Source organism: Rhinolophus hipposideros, assembly GCF_964194185.1.
Source record: "Rhinolophus hipposideros genome assembly, chromosome: 2".
Lineage (NCBI taxonomy): Eukaryota > Metazoa > Chordata > Mammalia > Chiroptera > Rhinolophidae > Rhinolophus > Rhinolophus hipposideros.
Window position 1 is genome coordinate 28,983,542 of NC_138048.1, and position 18,998 is coordinate 29,002,539.

An 18,998-nucleotide genomic window follows, 5' to 3' on the forward strand; every position below is an offset into this window, starting at 1 on the left:
CCATCCTAAAGAACGGTCTCCAGAAAGTGTTAAAATTATTCACATTAGTGACTCTAATAATAACAATTTGAACCTTTTAAATCCTTTCTTCTTAGGAGCTCAAAATAGAGTCAAGTTTGTAATAAAACACTCTGTCTCCCTCCTCCACCCTGAGTTATACACTGTATATGGAACCCAGCAGGCATGCTGCCTAGGTTTTGAGGCACCACGTCCTGCAAGGAGGACCCTGGTGAGCGAGGCAGTCAGTCATCAGGTTAAAACTGGACTGCTGTCCACAGCACCAGAAGCTGAGAAGGGGGCGCAGTCTGCGTCTCGGCTGGTGATCCTGTAGGTATTGGGGTAGATTTCCAGGAACCATGGCAACTTGGAGTGTCTGACCTAAGAGATAGTGAAATAAACTTCAGTTCTGCCCTATCACATCCTCTGCCAGAATGGGAGGAGCTGCCATGGGAGCGGAAGAGGGCGGAAGAGGGGAGGACGGGAAGAGGGGAGAGCTAAGGTTTTATTCTCCTCCTAGACTCTGCCTAGAATTCATCAACATGAATGTTCTGCCACCATCAAATTAGCAGGGTCAACAATGTTGGAAAATAGCTACATGAGGTTTTTCTCTAGTACCTGAGGAGTAACTATGAATGATTTCATGAGAGAGGAATTTATCTTTGGAGGCCCCTATGCCAGAATCAGTTCCTACTTGTGCATTCAGCCAACCTTTATACATTACCCACTATCTAGTCTCTAAGTCCCTTAGAAGCATACCTGTTTCTAAGTCTCTGCACACATGAAAAATGTAAGTAAATAAAAGAGCTCTTCCCTCTGTTTAGAGTTGTTAAGATGCAGAATCATAGGCTATTACTGTCTTAGACAGAGATAGAAAGCACCTAATGCACTGGTTTTCAAATTTGTTTTAGTATCAGATCCCTTCAAATGAAATCCTATAAAGAAGTCCCATTAATATGTGAGAAGAAAGCAGAGCTGCCTCCATCTAAGGTTTCTGGCTGAGCAATGCCTCTCCTGTTTGTCATGAGCCCAACACCCTGTCACGGGAATTAGTTGTATGGACCCCTAGGACCTAGAAGAGTGAAGTGTAAAAGTCATGATTAAACCAATTCTTCTGTTTTACAGAGGACAACAGTGAGAATCCCAGAGAGTGCATAATGATTTGAGTAGAGTGTAAAAGCAGCAGGGGGGTGCACAGAAATAAAATCGAAGGTTACTATTCAAATTCATAATAGAGAATAGAGTTTGGAAAGGATGTTCTTAGTGGTTTCTTTGGAGTTAGGTTAATGAGTCAAGAAGAACGAGAAAATTGCAATGTGTGAGGGGTGAGAAGATGGTTTAAACTTAGATCCACTGAAGGATTCCAGTAAAAATGAAGGCAAACTTTAGAACTTTGAAGTCTCTGGCCTGGAATCTGTTCAATGTAGCAAGCTACTTATCTGTCTAGAGAGAATCAAAGCTAGCTTTTAATTCTAGTCCTGCATGGAGGTGGACACCTTCAGTTTCACCAGCCATTAGTCATCATCCTTGGCATGGTCAAACATCCATTAAAGGTCTTTACTAGTTAAACACAGACGGCTTTTCCCATTGGACACCATTTGTGCAGATCAATAGTTTAGACAGACAACAGCATTGCAATTTCCTGATGATTCATGGGACAAACATTACCTAGTTCCAACCTTTCTTACTTTCCTTTCTGTCTTCAAAATCACACTCAAAACTCACCTGGTCCAGGATATGTCTACCGACCTGATTCAGTTCATTATTTAGTTTAGTTACTTCTATTTGTAATTGACCTTGCTAAACCTCTGCTCCTCATCTATAAAGTACACATAATAAGAAAGATATCTCAACTGTTTTTATATTACTAAAAGAAAATAAGATATCTCAGCATAGTGCCTGATACATAGCAATTATTTTAAGACTATTAGTTTCTTCTCTGGCTTAGATCTCTGATAGACCAAACTCAAATTCATAAGAATTTGAAAGAGGTTAAATCTCTCTTTCGGTATCTTTTCATCTTTTCTCTTATAATGTCTGGTCTTTGTTATATTTTATTTCTCCTTTCCCTACTCCCTTTCTTTTTATTCTGGAATAACTCTGTTCAGCTTTCATTCATGTAAAAGTAAACTGATAAAATTAAGAATAAAAATGAAAAATAAATCAGATAACCATATTCAGTATCATAGTTTGCCATTAGTTACAAAATTTTTAGAATTGCTTTCCTTTAGACATTCTCAGAAGAGGTGTTCGTTTCTCGTGCCTCTTTCACCTCTAGATGGTTAAAGAACAATTTTTATCTTTCGGTGATAAATCTTATGGCGTTGGCTAAGGATAAGTATCTCTACAGATGCACATATACGTGGTCAATCCATACCAGCTGATACCAGCCCTTATCCAAGTGGAAATTCTAGAATTGGGAAGTTTGTTTCCTTCTTTTCAATTAATCAAAAGTTTTTAGTATTCTAATATCTCGACTATATTTTTAGCTGTACCTCTTTGCCTTTTGAAGTGGTATTCTAGTGATTACATGATTCATCCTTAAAATATCACAGTCTCCCCATTTGAGGAAGAACCTGAGTTACAGAGAAGTTAACGCCCTACTGCTACTAAGCATTGTTCCTGAAGTCAGGGATTTCTGTCTGTTTTGTTTACGGCGGTACATTTCCAAGGCCTAGAAAAGTGCCTCTTAATCGAATAAAGTGACAAAGACAGGATTTAAACCTGCACTGTCTCTGGTAAAGACTGCGTTCTTAACCAAGATAGCTACTGCTGCTGCTTCTTCATATCATATTATATGAATTATATTATAGCTCATAATGTCACTCATTAATTTCAAATCTTCTACTCAGGTCCAGGCTATAAGAATGAAGATAATAAAAATATAGGAAAATAAAAAAAAAATTAAAAAATTTCATTCATTAATCTAGATTTCTTAGTGTAAAGGGGGATGGGAGAAACCAAAGGCCTGAAGAATGTTTAAAAATACTTCTCTTCCTCACTAGGTTTGTTTAAGATCGCATTCCTGTCGTTTACAGTCAACATTTTAACCCTTGCCAGTGAACTCCAGAGATTACGGAAACCAAGGAATGTATTGTCCAGACTACAGATCATTATTTAGAAGATTTTTGTGGCTGTTGGTGGTAGTGGTGGGATGTTGATGTGGGGGTTGGGGGGTGGGGGTGTTTGAAACCAATGAGGAAAAGTTCATGCGATGGTTTGCTCTCATTTGAAGAAAAATGATTACAGTATCATTTCGTATAATAAAGATTGAAATCTCTTCTGAGAGATCATCACACTTTCCCTTCTGTTAGAAGACGACCAGGTTGGCAAAAAGAATATTAAAGAGTGTTACTCGTATTTTTTTCATTGAAACATGCATTTAAATTAAGCACCACAAATCAACATTTGTCAACTGAAGTTATAGTTGTGACTATTAGAGACTTGGTACTTGTGATTATGTCTCCAGAAAAATGGTGCAATACAAAATACTAATGTATTTCTATTCCTTGTGCATTTTATTTTCTATGATGTATGTTTATAAATGTACATCCATTATCATATCAAATCACAATGCCTGATTATTGTTATTTCCTCAAGCCTATTGAAAGTAGATGATTTATATTTTCCTTAGGATACACTATGTTTATATACACTGAGCTTTTATTTATACACAAAAACTGTACTTATTTTGAAAGGTATAATTTTACATACTCTTACGAAAATTATATGTAATAAAGTTCCAGCCTGTAGGGAACAACTTAGAAAAAAGGAGGCATATCTGGAGGACTAAAGAACAACTTTCAAATATATATTGTACACAGGATTTTCTATCTTTCAAATTTTATATTTTGTTGACTATATTCATTTTTTCAATATAAAAGAGTCCATAAGTGTAACTAAATGTGTGTGGGGGGGACGGGAGGTTGTTTCTTTGTCCTCTTAAAAATTGAGGGCTTTAGCAATCTCCCCCTGAAATGAAGAAAGTTTACGTAAGGGATTTCTGGTATGAAAACTAAACTAGAAGAGAGCCAGGGTCATTTTTTAGGAGGAGATACAATTCGTAAAAAGATGTCCACATCCCAAACCCCAAACCCTTAACATATTAGGTAACATGAAAAAAGGAAATTATGGTAACGATAGAATCAAAATTAATAATCTGCTGACTCTATGATGGGGAGATTATTCTGCATTATTAGGATGGACCCCAAGTAATTACAAGGGTACTTAAATGTGGAGGATGGATAAAAAAGAAAATGTGTCAAACTGACATGATATGGGATAGATTCAACAGAACATTATTTTTTCCCAAAATCTCTTTGTTGATTCTTTCCCTATTAACATAAAATTTACTTAGTTTACTTGTATAAATACTCATGATTTATTTTTATATTCACAACCCTTTACTGGGTTAGGGTTTTACTGGGTTGTGAATATGAAATGAAGGAATGCAGAAAGCAAAGAAATGCTTCCTAAAGTGTAAGCTAAGGTACTGAAGGAGTATAGATAATGTGTACCCTATATAGGCATGATAGTGGATGTGTTGGTGTTTGATACCGTGTTTCCCCGAAAATAAGATCTAGCTGGACAGTCAGCTCTAATGTGTCTTTTGGAGCAAAAATTAATATAAGCCCCTGTCTTATTTTATTATAAGACTGGGTCTAATATAATATGATATATAATATAAATAATATAATATAATTAATATAATATAATATAAATACCGGGTACAATACAATACAAGGTCTTATATTAATTTTTGCTCCAAAAGATGCGTTAGGCTGATTAGAGCTAGGTCTTATTTTCGGGGAAACACGGTATATATGAATTATTTGGTGTCCAAAATCGTGCCAAGTCTTTATTATTAAAAATTTATATGAAATTGTTAATCAAAAATGAATAGCTAAAATTAAAATAATGGCAATGTTAATTTTGATTATGGAATAAATAATATTGATGGTGGGAGGTCTGTTTTTTTTCCTGAGCTATAAAATGTTTCTTCTTTTCCATTAAGATGGTCACTTTCTACTTATGTTACCATTAAAAAATGCGTTTTGTTCCAAGCTGGCATTGGACTCTCAGCCAACACTTTCCTACTGCTCTCCCACTCCTGGATCTCAGGCCTAAGGCCACTGACCCAATCACCTGTCACTTGGACCTTGTCCACAGAGGGGAGCTCCTCACCATACGGTTCTTGGTGTCTCCAGACCAATTTGAGTCACTGAATCTTCAGAACACGTTCAAATGTAGGGTGCTTTTCTACATGAACAAGGTGATGAGGGTCCTTTCCACCTGTAACACCTGCCTCCTGAGCGGGCTCCAGCCCATCATCACCAGCCCCACCCAGCACCTCCTGGTTGGCCAGATTTAAACATCTTCAGTTCCTTCTTCTTATGAGTCCTCAGTTTGTCCTTCTGTTGTAACCTTATCTTCTACACTGCTGCTTCTGATGTAACCAAAACCACTCTGCTAAGTATCAGTAAATACTTCTCACTTCCCTCCATAAACTACATCGTCTGGAGTCTATTTTTTCACTGCCACTATCTAGAAATGCCTCCTTTTCAGAAATTATGTTGCTTTCAAGTGCATACACGGTAATTCTCTTGTGCAGGCGTCAGAGGCAGTCTCAACACCTTCCCACCAGCAGCCTCTCCCCAAGAACCTCCCCAGAGAACAGGGCTATCCAGACCCTCCTGCTGCAGGTGAGTTTCTTTATGGTCACGAACTGAGTGAATTTCATCATCTCATCTTCTTTAGCCCTGTTAGGAGCACATGACTCAGTTGTCTTGAGTGTCCAACGTTTTGTGGTCAATTTCTATGTCACTGTCCTTCGGTGCTAATCAGATCTGATAAAAGTACAATAAATATATCATGCAAAATATGTAACAGTATAAGTTAATAAATTATTAAAGAAAATAATTCTGAATATAATAAATTATTAAAGAAAATAATTCTGAAATACAGGTTCTTTTGTCATCACTTCAATTCCTCACATAGCAGAGAATTGGATATTTGATTTAATTACAAGGTGTAGAATTCTATCTAAATACTTTTGAAACCAGTGCTAGTTTTGTTTGCTTGCTTGCTTTTGTTGCTTTTACTTTTGGTGTCAGATTCAAAAAATCATCGCTAAGGCCTATGTCAAGGAGCTTACCACCTATGTTTTCTTCCAGAAGTTTTATGGTTTCAGGTCTACATTCAAATCTTTCATTCAGTTTGAGTTAATTTTTATGTATGGTGTAAGCTAGTTTCCAGTTTCATACTTTTGCATGTGGCTGTCCAGTTTTCCAACACCGTTTATTGAAGAGACTATCCTTTCCCCCATTCTACATTCTTCACTCCTTTGTCGTAAATTAATTGACTGTATTTGTGTTGGTTTACTTCTGGGCTCTGGGTTTATAGGTCTTTTTATATTTTTACATAATAAATCAGAAAAAGAAAGCATTTATTTGAATACAATGGGGTGAATAGCACGTTAGAAAAAGCCTGGAATTTCAGAGTCAAACGGAGATGTGTTCAAATTCAGGCTCTGCCATTAACAGCTGTGTGACTGTAAGCGGGTACTTGACTTCTCAGATTTCGTTTTTCACCTTCATAAGAAGGAATAACACCTGTCTTTCAGGGTTGTGAGTTTTATCCATCAATTTCATCAACATTTAAACATTTCTAACTCCTATTACTTTATAACACAAATGTTGAAATAAATTTCTCCATCCAGTTATGCTGCAGTTCATCAATATCTCAAAAGTGTCACACCAAAATTAAATAAAAATATGACAAAATATTAGACAAATAGCTCCTCAAGTCCTTGATTACTTTATTACCATGTAGCCCTGATAAGCCACTTATCGGAGGTGCTAGGTGAGTATGTGTTGGATGGGTGGACCCTGAGAACAGTTACTGCATAGTACAACAGTACTAGGTATGTCCTGTGATCTGGTCATTAAATTTGGTTATTGAAAACTGAGTTGCAGCTATGAAGTTTCAGAGGAAGCTCACTTTTAGTATCCTTCACTGTGGCAAAAGGAAGGTCTGCTTGGACCCCAATGAAACCAACGAAATCGCCAATGCCAACTCCCATCAGTGGGTCCGAAAACTGATCAAAGATGGGCTGGATATCTGGAAGCCTGTGACTGTTCATTCCCAGGCTCCAAGCTGGAGAACACCTAGGCCTGCCATAAGGACAGGCATATGGCCATAGGTGTGCAAAAGAATACTGTTAATGCTCAAGTGCCTGAGAAGGGAGCCTGGATGAGAATCCTGTGCTGGATAACGTAAATCCTGCTCAGGAGATAACATGAATTGAAGAGGATTGACCACCACATGTATCACAGCCTGTAACTGAAGGTGAAGGGAAATGTGTTTACAAACCAGCAAGTTCTCATGGAACACACCCACAAGCTGAAGGCCAGCAAAAAGCTTCAGCCTGAGATCCACAAGTCGAACATCAAGGAAGCACCTAAGAGCTGTGAGGAGCAGCTCCGGGCCAGAAGAGATCATTGAGACTGAGACCAAGAACTAACGTTTCCCCTCTCTTGTCTGTACATAGTGACCTCGGTAATTGTATAGCTCCATCGTTCAATAAAGCAAACATTTATCTGCCCGGGGGAGGGAAAAAGTGAATTACTTTTGTTTTTTTGTCAACTCTTTGGTCATGTTGAACACTTAACCAATTACAAATCTAAGTCTTTTTACATGAACTACCGTTCAATAAGATCTCCTCAAATAAATAAATAAATAAATAAATAAATAAATAAATAAATAAATAAGAGATCTCCTCTTTCTGTTTATGGGTTATTGATTTACTGAACTAAACTATAGGATTTTATATTCATCTTAATTACATTTCATCATATTAGCTTCAGACAATTTGATTTAACCTGTTGAGTTCTGTTGGCCCTTGCTCTCTGTCATTTTGCATGCTAATTATTCCTTCCAGATTTGTGACATTTGTAAATGTAATTAAAGTATAAAATTCTACTCATCCAAAATATTGACTTAAAAAAGATAAAAGGAAAATAAGATATGGTGAAGTATAATGCCTTGTACATGTTACCAGAGCCTTTGTGCTAAGTTGTTTCCAATCCAATAAATGTCTCCATTTTATTTCCAGATGCCAATTGGCATAACTATATTATAACCTAGTACAAATTTCTGCATCCCTCCACCAAAATATAAAACTCTTTAGCTGTAGTTTGGCATTTCTCTCCAATATTTTTAAAATGTTACCAATACTGCTGCTTAAGTCACTACTAGAAGTCATTATTTACAGCAAAGAATAAAGTTCCCCTGGACCTGGACCCCAAACTCGATTTAAATTATCTAAATACCCTTTAATTTCCAGCACATTCCAGGGGAGAGGGTGCATGGACCAATCTGAGCATATCCCATAATTCAAGTCAATTCATCAGGTTACCAAAATTTAATAGTGATATTATGAATCAAATTAGATTTAAAAATATATATTGGAACTACGGTGCTACGTATGGGTGCTCACTTTCTACATTATATAATTCTGTAATTTTGGAATACTTTAAAAGATCAGGCATTACATTGATAATTAGAAAAAAATATGTTCATGAATATGTGTGTAGAGCTTCCATTTTGCTAATTCTCTAGAAAGGTATCTGTTAGTCTCCTTTTTCAAAATGAGAAATATATATATATGTATATACATATGTATATATATACATATATACACATAATTATATATATACACACATATAATTATAAGTTTGAAAAATATGGAAAATAGAAAATTATATATATAATTCTAAAAGTTTGAAAAATGGAAAAAAATTCACCTGTAAGGCTACCATACTAACACAACTGTTACTGAGGTTGCTGATATGTTTCTTTCCTCTCTTTTTTTCTATGCATTGGTGAGGTTGTTTTTAAGTGATGAAATAGCAATATTCTTTAATAATATTTAACCCACAAGAACATATTCTTCATACATATCCAGTTCTGTGTTTTGGCCCAGATGGAATAGCAGAATCATGAAATGTTTACATGAAAAGATTTTATCTTTTCTTAAGATCATAAGACTATTTATCCAGAAATCTCCAAACTCTTATATGTCCCAGTAAGTAAAGCCTTTAGCTTCCAAATTTACTATGTCGATGGAGTTATATTAACAGTAATAATCCAGATTTTATTAGTACTTTGCCCACCTGCTCACATAGGACACTAATCTCCTTAAAAGTTCCCCCAAATTCTTTTAGGAGTTCAGGTAATGTTTTGCACGTACTATGAGCAAAACCAGTTATTAATAATTACCTAGCCAGTTACCATTTTCTTTTCTCTTCCCCTGCTCTAACCTTCTTGGCTAGATATTGCCGGGCGCCCTGGCACTGATGCCTCCCCCAGAATGTTGCCATGGAGGTCCTAGAAGCTCTGACACGCCAAGGCAGTGCAGTGGTGTGGCACCACTGCATAAAAGAAGCAGCATAAAAGGCCCCCTTCTCCTCTCTTATTAGACGGTTCCCCCAGAAATGCCACTTGTGTCCCATGTCTTACCAATTTTTTATTGAAATAGGTTTTTAGACTGTACTTAAACGCTGACTAAAAATTTGGTCCCCAGACAAGCAACATTTGGCAAAATTGTTGGAGGATTTAAGGCCAATGATTCAGAATCTGAATTTTAACAAGAGCCCTAGATGATTTATGTAGAAATTACAGTTTGAGAAGCGCCTACTTCAAGCACCTTCCTGGGACTAAGGCGTGAATTCAATTAGGGACAAGGGTAGGGTTGGGTCAGGAAACAAAAGTGATAAATAATAGGACTTTTTATAATGATTCCTTCCGTTTGGTGACCATGTTATCTTTGTGACTGGGCCAAACTTGGAATGCTTGGCTCCTTCTTTTAGGATGAGCTATCCCTCAGGAAATTCCCTCCCTCCTACTGCCACCTAGGCACAGACCTTTGATGACCACTTCTACTTCAGTTCAGCTACACATGGCATAGGCTCAAGCTAAGAATCCACCAGACTATGGGAAATCACACTGCTGCACATATAAACTATATTTTTCTTTAATAAATGTTGATTCCATACCTATTATCTACAAAACACCCCATCATGAGCTGTGAGACTACCAAGATAAGTAAATCAACCTCTACCCTCAAAGGAGGCAAATAAAAAAGTATACATTGAGACAGGTAAGGACTTTTGAGAGACCATTTGAGGAAGGAGTCAAAAGGTTTCCAAATGGAGCAATCTTGCTGCAGTTTGGCAAAAGCACTATTATGTCTTATCCCTACAGCCTGTGTGTGCCTCTTCTCCAGGTGGCACGCCCTTTTTCCATTTCCGTTTCTCTACGTTCTTAAGTATCTTTCAAGGCCAATTTCAAATGCCAAATTATCGATGAAATCTGCCCTAATCTCCTCAGCTAAACATGCTTTGACACTTAAGAACTCCCATCATATCAATTATGTGTGTTGCAGCCTTAGGAAGTGTGGGATATGTTCCTTATAGGCAAAGAATGTATTTTAGTCCGTCTTCTTAGATTCCCCATAGGGCTTAGCATGATGTACCATAAATAGTTTTTGAAGAAAGGAATGAAGTTAATGCAGCTACTCTGTTACTACTTCCCTACTCAGGAAGTAGATCAGCCTTCTCAAATTTTAATCGGAACATGAGGGAGAGTACTTAACACTGGTTGGGATAGTTAGGAGGATTTACTTTTGTTTTTCACCTTTTCCTCTGGTCGGATTGGTTCTTTCATGCAGAAACAATGTCCTCATTAGTAGTTTAGTAGCTGTTAATCTCAGCTGGATGGAATTTCATCTAGTTTTCAGCTGGATGGAAGTGGGCTGGCTATCTGCCTATTAGTATTTAAGAAGTCCCTTAGCTTGGTGGGTAGCACTTCTTATGCCTGGTTTTCTCTAAAGCTGAGATGGCAGCCCAGCTCCAGAAAGTCATCTCTGAAGACTGTAGGCTTGCTATTAATCACGTGGCATCTTTTCAGCTTCATGTCAGTGATGCCTATTTGTCTATGGTTAGTATGGGTTCTTGAGCCACTATGAGGGAGGTTTCGGCTTTGATCTGGGTGATGCTGTATTTTCTGTGTCCTGGGTAATGGTGGTAATGGCCATGTTTGTGGTTTGATACTAGATGAAACAGCAACTTAGTGGCTAGGATTTTGCTTGTTCTGTGGGCTAATGGTTTAGAGCTGTGATCGCAAACTATGGACTGTGGTAGAGACAATCACAGTTTTTTCCAATGGGTTCCCAAAATTATGTGGGCATCAGACTCTGGTGGTAGACTGAATAAACAGTTTTTTACCCATATTTTATTTTAGAGTTTATATAGATGTGTTAGGATTGATGAGATAGATTGACTTTAAAATGTCACTTAATTTATGCTGGACTTCTGCCAGGTATCTACAAATTACTAGCACGTAGGGTTCACAAATCTGACCCTAAAGAGGCCATAATAGCCAATGATTAGGCACCAGATATTATAGTCTGAGTCTTCTCTGAGGTAGCTGGGTTCGGGAAAACAGCTGGGGCCTTCTGGAAGTCAAAGGTCAAACCGAGGACCCCAACTTGAACAAAGAAGGCCTCTTTCAGACAATCACAGAGATAAAATGAGTTTGTGTGAGATTTCCAGTCTTAAAAAATCAGCTTCTCACCTCCAGTTTCTTTCCTTTCTCCCAGGCCTGTTATTATAATGTAGACACGGGTGCACCTCTTTTTGCTGCATTTTTCGAAGACCAAGCTGAGGTGAAGAGGGAACACGCAAAGCAGTTCTTAAGATACCTAAGAAGACATGAGGGTAAAATCTGCCTTCCAGTCATTCAGGTGACTATGTGACTTTGTCATGATGACCTCCATGGGGCCTCTGCTGTGTCTAGAGAACTAAATTATTAGTTGCTACCTAATTTTGGTTCCTCATGTTCCTATATGGGATTATAGCGACTGACTTTGAGAGCAAACATGCGTCTTCTTTGTGGCCTCTTCATATCATTTTGAGTACATTATAGCCACTAAGTGCTGATTTAGCTTTTCTCAATGAGCCACTCAGAGTGTGGTCGCTGGACCAGCAGCATCAACCTCACCTGGGAACTTAGAAATGCAAATTTCATGGACCCCACACCCAGACAAACTGAATCAGATTCTCTAGGGGTGGGGTCCAAGGAGCTGTATTTTAAGAAGCTCTCCAGATGACTCCAATGCTCTGTCCAATTGGAGAAGTACTACTCTAATGGCCTCTTCCTAAAGCAGTCAGTATCCTGTAGCATATCTTTAGTCTAATTCAGCTGCACATCAAGCTATTTAAAATGACTCACTTCAATGTAGTGAAACACACTTTTTTTCACTGGGACAGACACTTGAAAGAAATAATCTAAACCTTAGTTGGGGGCATTACATCTATAAATATCCCTGTTTATCTGAGGGGTTCTTTTAATTCCAGCTTTATAAAGAGAACTAGTAAATGTCTGGTAATGACAGAATTAAACCACCCTCACGGCATTCCAAAGCTAATGGAATAGTGCATGAAACTATGCCGGCGGCTCTCATGCTTTGTCGCACATGAAAATTATGTGGGGAGCTTTTGAAAATCTTGATGCTGAGGTTGCACTCCATACCAATAAAGTCAGAATGCCTACAGTTAAAATCCAGACGTCAATATTTAAAATGCTCAACTGACTCTATTATGCCACCAAGTTTGGAAACTATTGGGCTACACAAAACTAGTCATAATCCTACCCAGGAAGCAGGATGTAACAAAGCTGTGCCTGAGGTAGGAAAGTGACTCTCCTGTTCTCTCCAACAGAGGCCGGATCTAGATAACTGGGGAACTGGCGTACAAGCTCTAGAGTCTGCTCTGGAGTTGGAGAACAAGTTAACCAAGCTCCTGCAAGACCTAAAGACCTTGGCTTCTGCGAACAGTGAAACTGATGTAAGTAGTTAACTGGTTCTGACAGCAGAACCTGGGTAATGACTTGAGCCTGGGGAATGGGTTCAAGGCAGTGGATCATCCAACAGGTGCTTATTTTCCCCCAAGGAAGCATATGAGCTTATTTCTGGGAGTAGGTTCGAGGTAGGAGTAGGTGTCCTGGTAAGGAGGAATGCAACTCAACCCAAGATGGGGAAGACTTCCCAGGAATAATGCACTCTGAATAATTAAACAAAATAACTTCTCGCTGGCCTGTAAATCTCATAGGCCTGAAGTACCTAAATTTTAATGGGTACCAGAATCACCTGGAGGTCTTACTAAAACAAATTACTGGGCCCCACCCTCCAAGAGTTTGATTCATGTGGTTTCATGTGGTGTCTGAGAATTTGCATCTAATAAGTTTTCAGGTTATGCTCCTGGACAGGGGCCACACCTTGAGAACCACTGTCCTAGACTGTCCCCCAAAAAGTGTATGTTAATGTGACTTATTATCTTATAGACTTCTCTGAAGTCTTCCTAGTTAATGATTAACACACTACCTTGCAGTGGGAACTTCTTTCTCAACAACCCCCTAGCATCTCAGGAAAATAAAGTGAGGAAAACGTCCTTGTACATGTTACTAACCCTAGTTGCATATTTGACTCACTTAGGAACTCTGAAGAGGTACAAATGCCTAAGCCTTATGCCGGACCACTTAAATTTAAATCTTTGGGAATGGGGTCTGGGTGACTGATTATTTGATGTAATCAAATAATGTGATTCAGAAAACAGGGTGGAAAACCACTGCAGTTGTTGCTTATTTAAATTAATCTGTGGTTTTGGTGAGATGCCCTAAAACTTATACTCATTGAAGGTGGATATTTGTATTCATCTGGAGGTCTTGAATGTCTTAGAGCAGTGCTCTTTGAACTTCAATATGCATATGAACTGCCTAGTCCCTTTTTAAAATGTGGATTCTGATTTAGTAGATCTGGCGTGGGATTTGAGATTCTTCATTTCTGATAAGCTCCCAGGACTGCTGGTACATGGGCTATAATTTGTGTAGCAAGATCTTATATTGCCTCCTGTTGCAGACAAGGTTCTTAATGAATCCTTCCCTGTTTTATTTCTGTAGCTCTTACGTTTCATGGGAAAGTACCTAGATAAACAGAAGAGGAACATAGGCTATCTGGAACACCAGCTTTTATATCATAGGAAAGTAGAAAAGCAGGCGCAGGAGGAAGACACATTTAAAAAGCCTGCTGACATGTCAGATAAAGAGACTTAACATCTGAAGGCAACACAGCAAGCCTTCCCGTTGTTGTATGTCCCAAAGTCAGTTACTTAAAAATTTGATCTTCTCCATTTGACAGAAGATTGCTTTGCTTCTTATCTAGTATCCTAATTCTCATTGTTCATACAAATAAATCTTTGTTTGCATTATAATTATGTCTATAGATATTGCTGTTGGAGCACAAAAAAGGGTTAATTCTATCAATGTAAGTTTGGTGGAAGCTTCCTGAAGGACAGTGGGTGCATTAGACTTGGGGAAAATTTTTTTTTTTTTTTTAAATAGACCTTCCCACATGTTCCCAACACCCAGAGGCAGAGTCAGGATTTGGGAATTTCAAGCAGTCCAAGTGGATATAGTAGAAATTAAGGAGTAACACCTTAGGTCTTACTAATGCTTTCCTCCTCCACAACTTGTATACTACATATTTTAAGTTTACAAGATAGTAGGCATTTCTTCTAATTAATGTAAAACTCAACTTGAAAACAAGAGCTCTTGGTCTAAACATGGTGACTTTCACCTGAAAGATGTAAAATGAGCAGGCAGGCTAACCCAAGAGCCCTTTCAAAGCCTGACATAGGCATAGGGAAGAGAAGGTACACAGGCAATGAGGACACTGCAGACCAGTGGATGTCCCTACCCCCTCCACTGTGGGCAAACTGGAGCTACTGGGGTGACTGCTTTCAGGAGAAAGCAAGGAACATGCAAGCTTACGTGGCTAGTACCACCTGGGAAAAAAGGGGGCGCTATAGGATTGTGTCCTGTCTCTAAAACTTACTAGCTCCACAGACTTGAATAAGTTTTTTACCTTACTCGTTAACTCAGTTTAATCATCTATAAAGTGGGGTTAATGGTACTTAGTTCATAAAGTTAACAAGAAGTTTAAGTAAATTAATATGTAAAATATCTAGAACAGCACCTGCTCAGATTATGTATTATTAGTTTATATAATGTAACTTCGTAAACTTGAGGAATACCAATACATAACAGAATTTAAATAAGAAAACAGATAACTGGATCCAAGATGGTGAAGTAGATAAACACTGTGTCTGCATCCTTCCATGAACACATTAAAATTATAACTAAGTTATAGAACAATCAACATAGAGAACCATCTAAAGTATCGCTGAACAGAAGTTTTATAACTAAGAATATTAAAAAGAAACCACCTCAAGACTGCTGGGGGAGAGGAGGGGGGCATGAAACTGGCTGGACCCAAACCTCCATGTGGCAGTTAAGAGGTATTTTGTTAAGGGGTATTTTGGCCATGGAGATACTCCCAGGAGGAGTGAGGGACCCCAGCCCCACACCAGCCTCCCTAGCTGAGCGTACTGGTTCTGGGAAGGGGTGCCCCCACAACATCTGGCTGTGAAAAAAGACCATTTGGGTGGCATGAAAGGCTGTGGGAAACCCAGACATCCTCTTAAAGGGCCTGCACACAGACTCACTCGCTCACAGGCACTCATGCTGGGATCCAGCGAAGGGATGGTGACTCAGGGTGGGCATATGAAGGGCAGACTGAAGTGTGTGGCTTGGAAGCAAGGGCTGGAGGACAGTCACCATTTTCCCTGTGTGGGGTCCTTCTGTGCAGCTGGCAGGTGGGTGCCATCTTTCCTGTGTTAAACCATCCCCTCAACGCCTATGGCCTAATCTGAATCTGTCTGGTGAGCACTGCTGGGACACCACCCCACCCAACTCCCCCAATGTTGGAGGCACTTTCTTAGGAGTAACCAGTCCCATCCAAATTGCACTCTTTCTTGGAAAACTGTCAGAGTCCGTGGGCCCCAGGTGGGCAGCAATGTGCTCTGAGATGTTTCCTGACTAGCTCCAGGCTCAGCAATGGAACCAAACCAAATTCAACATTAACCTGGTGACCACAACTCTTCCCCACTTTAGTGACTCCCTGTGACCCTACCTCACCCAACTTCCGTACCATATGAGACTTTATCAGTGGCTGAACCTTAAGGGAGCCAGCAGGTGGCAGCAGGCTTTGGTGTGTCCTGGCTTTTTATGGAGCTATCCCAGGCCCAGTACTGGTGGCAGTATTAAGTACAGCTGGAGGAATGAATCGCGGGAGACCAAAATTGGTCTGTTAGAATTTATTTGGCATGTTTGAGCTGCAGGAGGTCAGGTTAGAAAAGACCATAACTTCTCTTGAGTAAGAGGGGTATGGAGTTTTATAGGGGAGGTAAACAGGCTGTTCCTTTTCAAATCATCACAAACAAGCAGGGAGCCGGACAAGATGGCTTCTAAGATAAGATGGTTTCTGTTAAGCATGTTCCAGGCAGTTTCAACCTGTAGTGAAATTTTTTATTCTTGAAAAAATTTCCACTTTTATAATTATTACTAGTTTGTTTAATTTTATACTTATTAATGAATATGATAAACATTCACACTAAAATCAGGAGTACAACAAGATTGCTTTATCCTCAACACTACTTAAAAATTTTTTTTAAATTCTCAAGCAGGGTTTCTCAAACTCAGCACTATTGATATTTTTGGGCCAGATGACTCTTTGTTGGGGGGAGTTCTCCTATGCATTGTAAGATGTCTAGCAGCATCCCTGGCCGCTTCCTACTACATAATACCTCCTCCAATTGTGGCAATCAAAACTATTTCCAGATATTGCCAAATGTCTCTTGAGAGGCAAAATCATCCTGCTTGAGAACCACTATTCTAGACAATGCAATAGAGAAGCTAAAGGAAAAGAAGATATATTTGTTTGGAAAAGGTTTATTTAATGTGATATGATTATGACTATTATAACTGAAAAACTTACAAGAAAGTTCAATAATGTTGCTGAATATAGGATAGATGGCTACAAATGAACCTTCCCTATGAACACAAATTAAATGAAGACCTTTTAAAAAGATATCTTGTTTATAATATGTACAAATATATAAAATATTTAGGAATAATTCTAACAAAATTAGCTTGCAACCTGTATGAAATAAAATTAAAATGCTTCCTGAGAAAGATAAAAGCTTTGAATAATGGAAAAAGGAGGGAACAACTAAATATAAAAATTGTGACACCTCCCAAATCAACGTATAGGACTAAAGCAATTTTGGATATAATCCCAACAGGATCTTGGGGGCTTGGACAATTTAGTACTAATGAATAAGCTTTAATCATGGGGTAAAATGTGGGAAAATACATAAAACTTACATAACACCATTAGTCATTGGGAAATACAAACCCAAACCGCAATGAGACACTTTACTACACATTCATCAGAATGGCCAAAATTAAAATAACTGTCAATGTCATATGCTGTCAAGGTTGTGAAACAACTAAAACTCTCACTCATTATGGGTGAGAATGTAAGGTGGTATAACTTTGGAAAAATGTATGACATTTTCTTATAAAACTAAGCATATACTTACCTCAAGAACTTTGGGAGGACACAATTCAGCCTGTAAACAATTGTTGACTAAAATTGGATGGAGAAAAGAGAAGGAAGAATTTATAAGCTAGTTCACTTGATACTCATATTAGGAATCAATAGATACTCTCTGAAGAAAGAGGGTTCTGAGGGTATTGTGTAAAAAACTAATTATATAGGAAGTCACTGGAATGAAGTTATGACCATAATTTTTATTTATATTTTTTAAAGATTTTTATTAAAAAATATAGTTAACATGTAATATAATATTAGTTTCAGGAGAACATCATAGTTATTCCAACATTTGTATACATAGAGAACTGACCACCACGATAAGCCAACTAACCATCTGACACTGTACAATGCTATCACAATATTATTGACTGTATTCCCTATGCCGTACATTATATCCCTGTTACTTAATTCATTTTATACCTGAAAATTTGGACCTCTTATTCCCCTTCACCTTTTCCACACTTTTTAAATTTTTCAATTGCAGTTGACATTCAATATTATTTTATATTAATTTCAGGTGTACAACGTAGTGGTTAGACATTTATATAATTTAAGAAGTGATCCCCTTGACTAGTCTAGTACCCGCCTTGCACTATATATAGCTATTAGCATATCATTCACTATATTTTCTATGCTTTGTTTTACATCCCCATGACTATTTTGTAACTACTAGTTTGTAATTCTTAATCCCTTAACCTTTTTCACCCTGCCGCTCAACCCCTTCCCATCTATCACTCCAACAAATCAGTACCCATCTGACACCATACATAGTTATTAAAATATTATTGACTATATTCTTTATGCTATACCTTACATCCCTATAACTACTTTGTAACAGCCAATTTGTACTTCTTAATCCCTTCCTGCTTTTCACCGTCACCCCCAAACTCCCTCCCATCTGGCAACTATCAAAATGTTTTCTGTATATGAGTTTGTTAATTTTGTTCTTTATATTCCACATATAAGTGAAATCACATTGCATCTGTCTTTCTCTGTCTGACATACTCCACTCAGCACAGTACCCTTCAGGTCTATGCATACCACTGCAGATAGCAAGAACCCATTCCCTTCCTTGTATATATGTACCACCTCCTCTTTTTCCATTCTTCCATTGATGAACACCCAGGCTGCCTCCACAACTTGACCATTTTAAACAATGCTGCCATGAACATATGATGCACACGTCCCCTTTAAGTAGCGTTTTGGGTTTCTTTGGATAAATACCCAGAAATGGGATTACTGAGACCTTCTTTGCCTCTTGTTCTAGCCTTTATTTTAAAGTCTATTTTGTCTGATATAAGTATTGCTACTTCAGCTTTTTTGCTTTTTGTTTTTTGTTTCCATTTCCGTGAAATATTGTTTTCCATCCCTTTACTTTCTGTATCTGTGTGCTTTTCAGTCTGAAGTGAGTCTCTTTTAGGCAGCATAT

At 38.2% G+C, this 18,998-nt stretch overlaps 1 protein-coding gene across 1 annotated transcript in view; it reads left to right on the forward strand.

The window, feature by feature from the left end:
• LOC308509979 (soma ferritin-like) overlaps positions 1 to 14,166 on the forward strand; it is a gene marked incomplete at both ends in the record, with an annotated part of 19,811 nt that extends 5,645 nt beyond the window's left edge. The window contains 3 exons of the mRNA XM_081078695.1: positions 11,657 to 11,800; positions 12,777 to 12,902; positions 14,014 to 14,166. Coding sequence (XP_080934821.1) covers positions 11,657 to 11,800; positions 12,777 to 12,902; positions 14,014 to 14,166 — 423 coding nt within the window. The remainder of the gene's footprint in view (positions 1 to 11,656; positions 11,801 to 12,776; positions 12,903 to 14,013) is intronic.
• Positions 14,167 to 18,998: the final 4,832 nt, after the last annotated feature.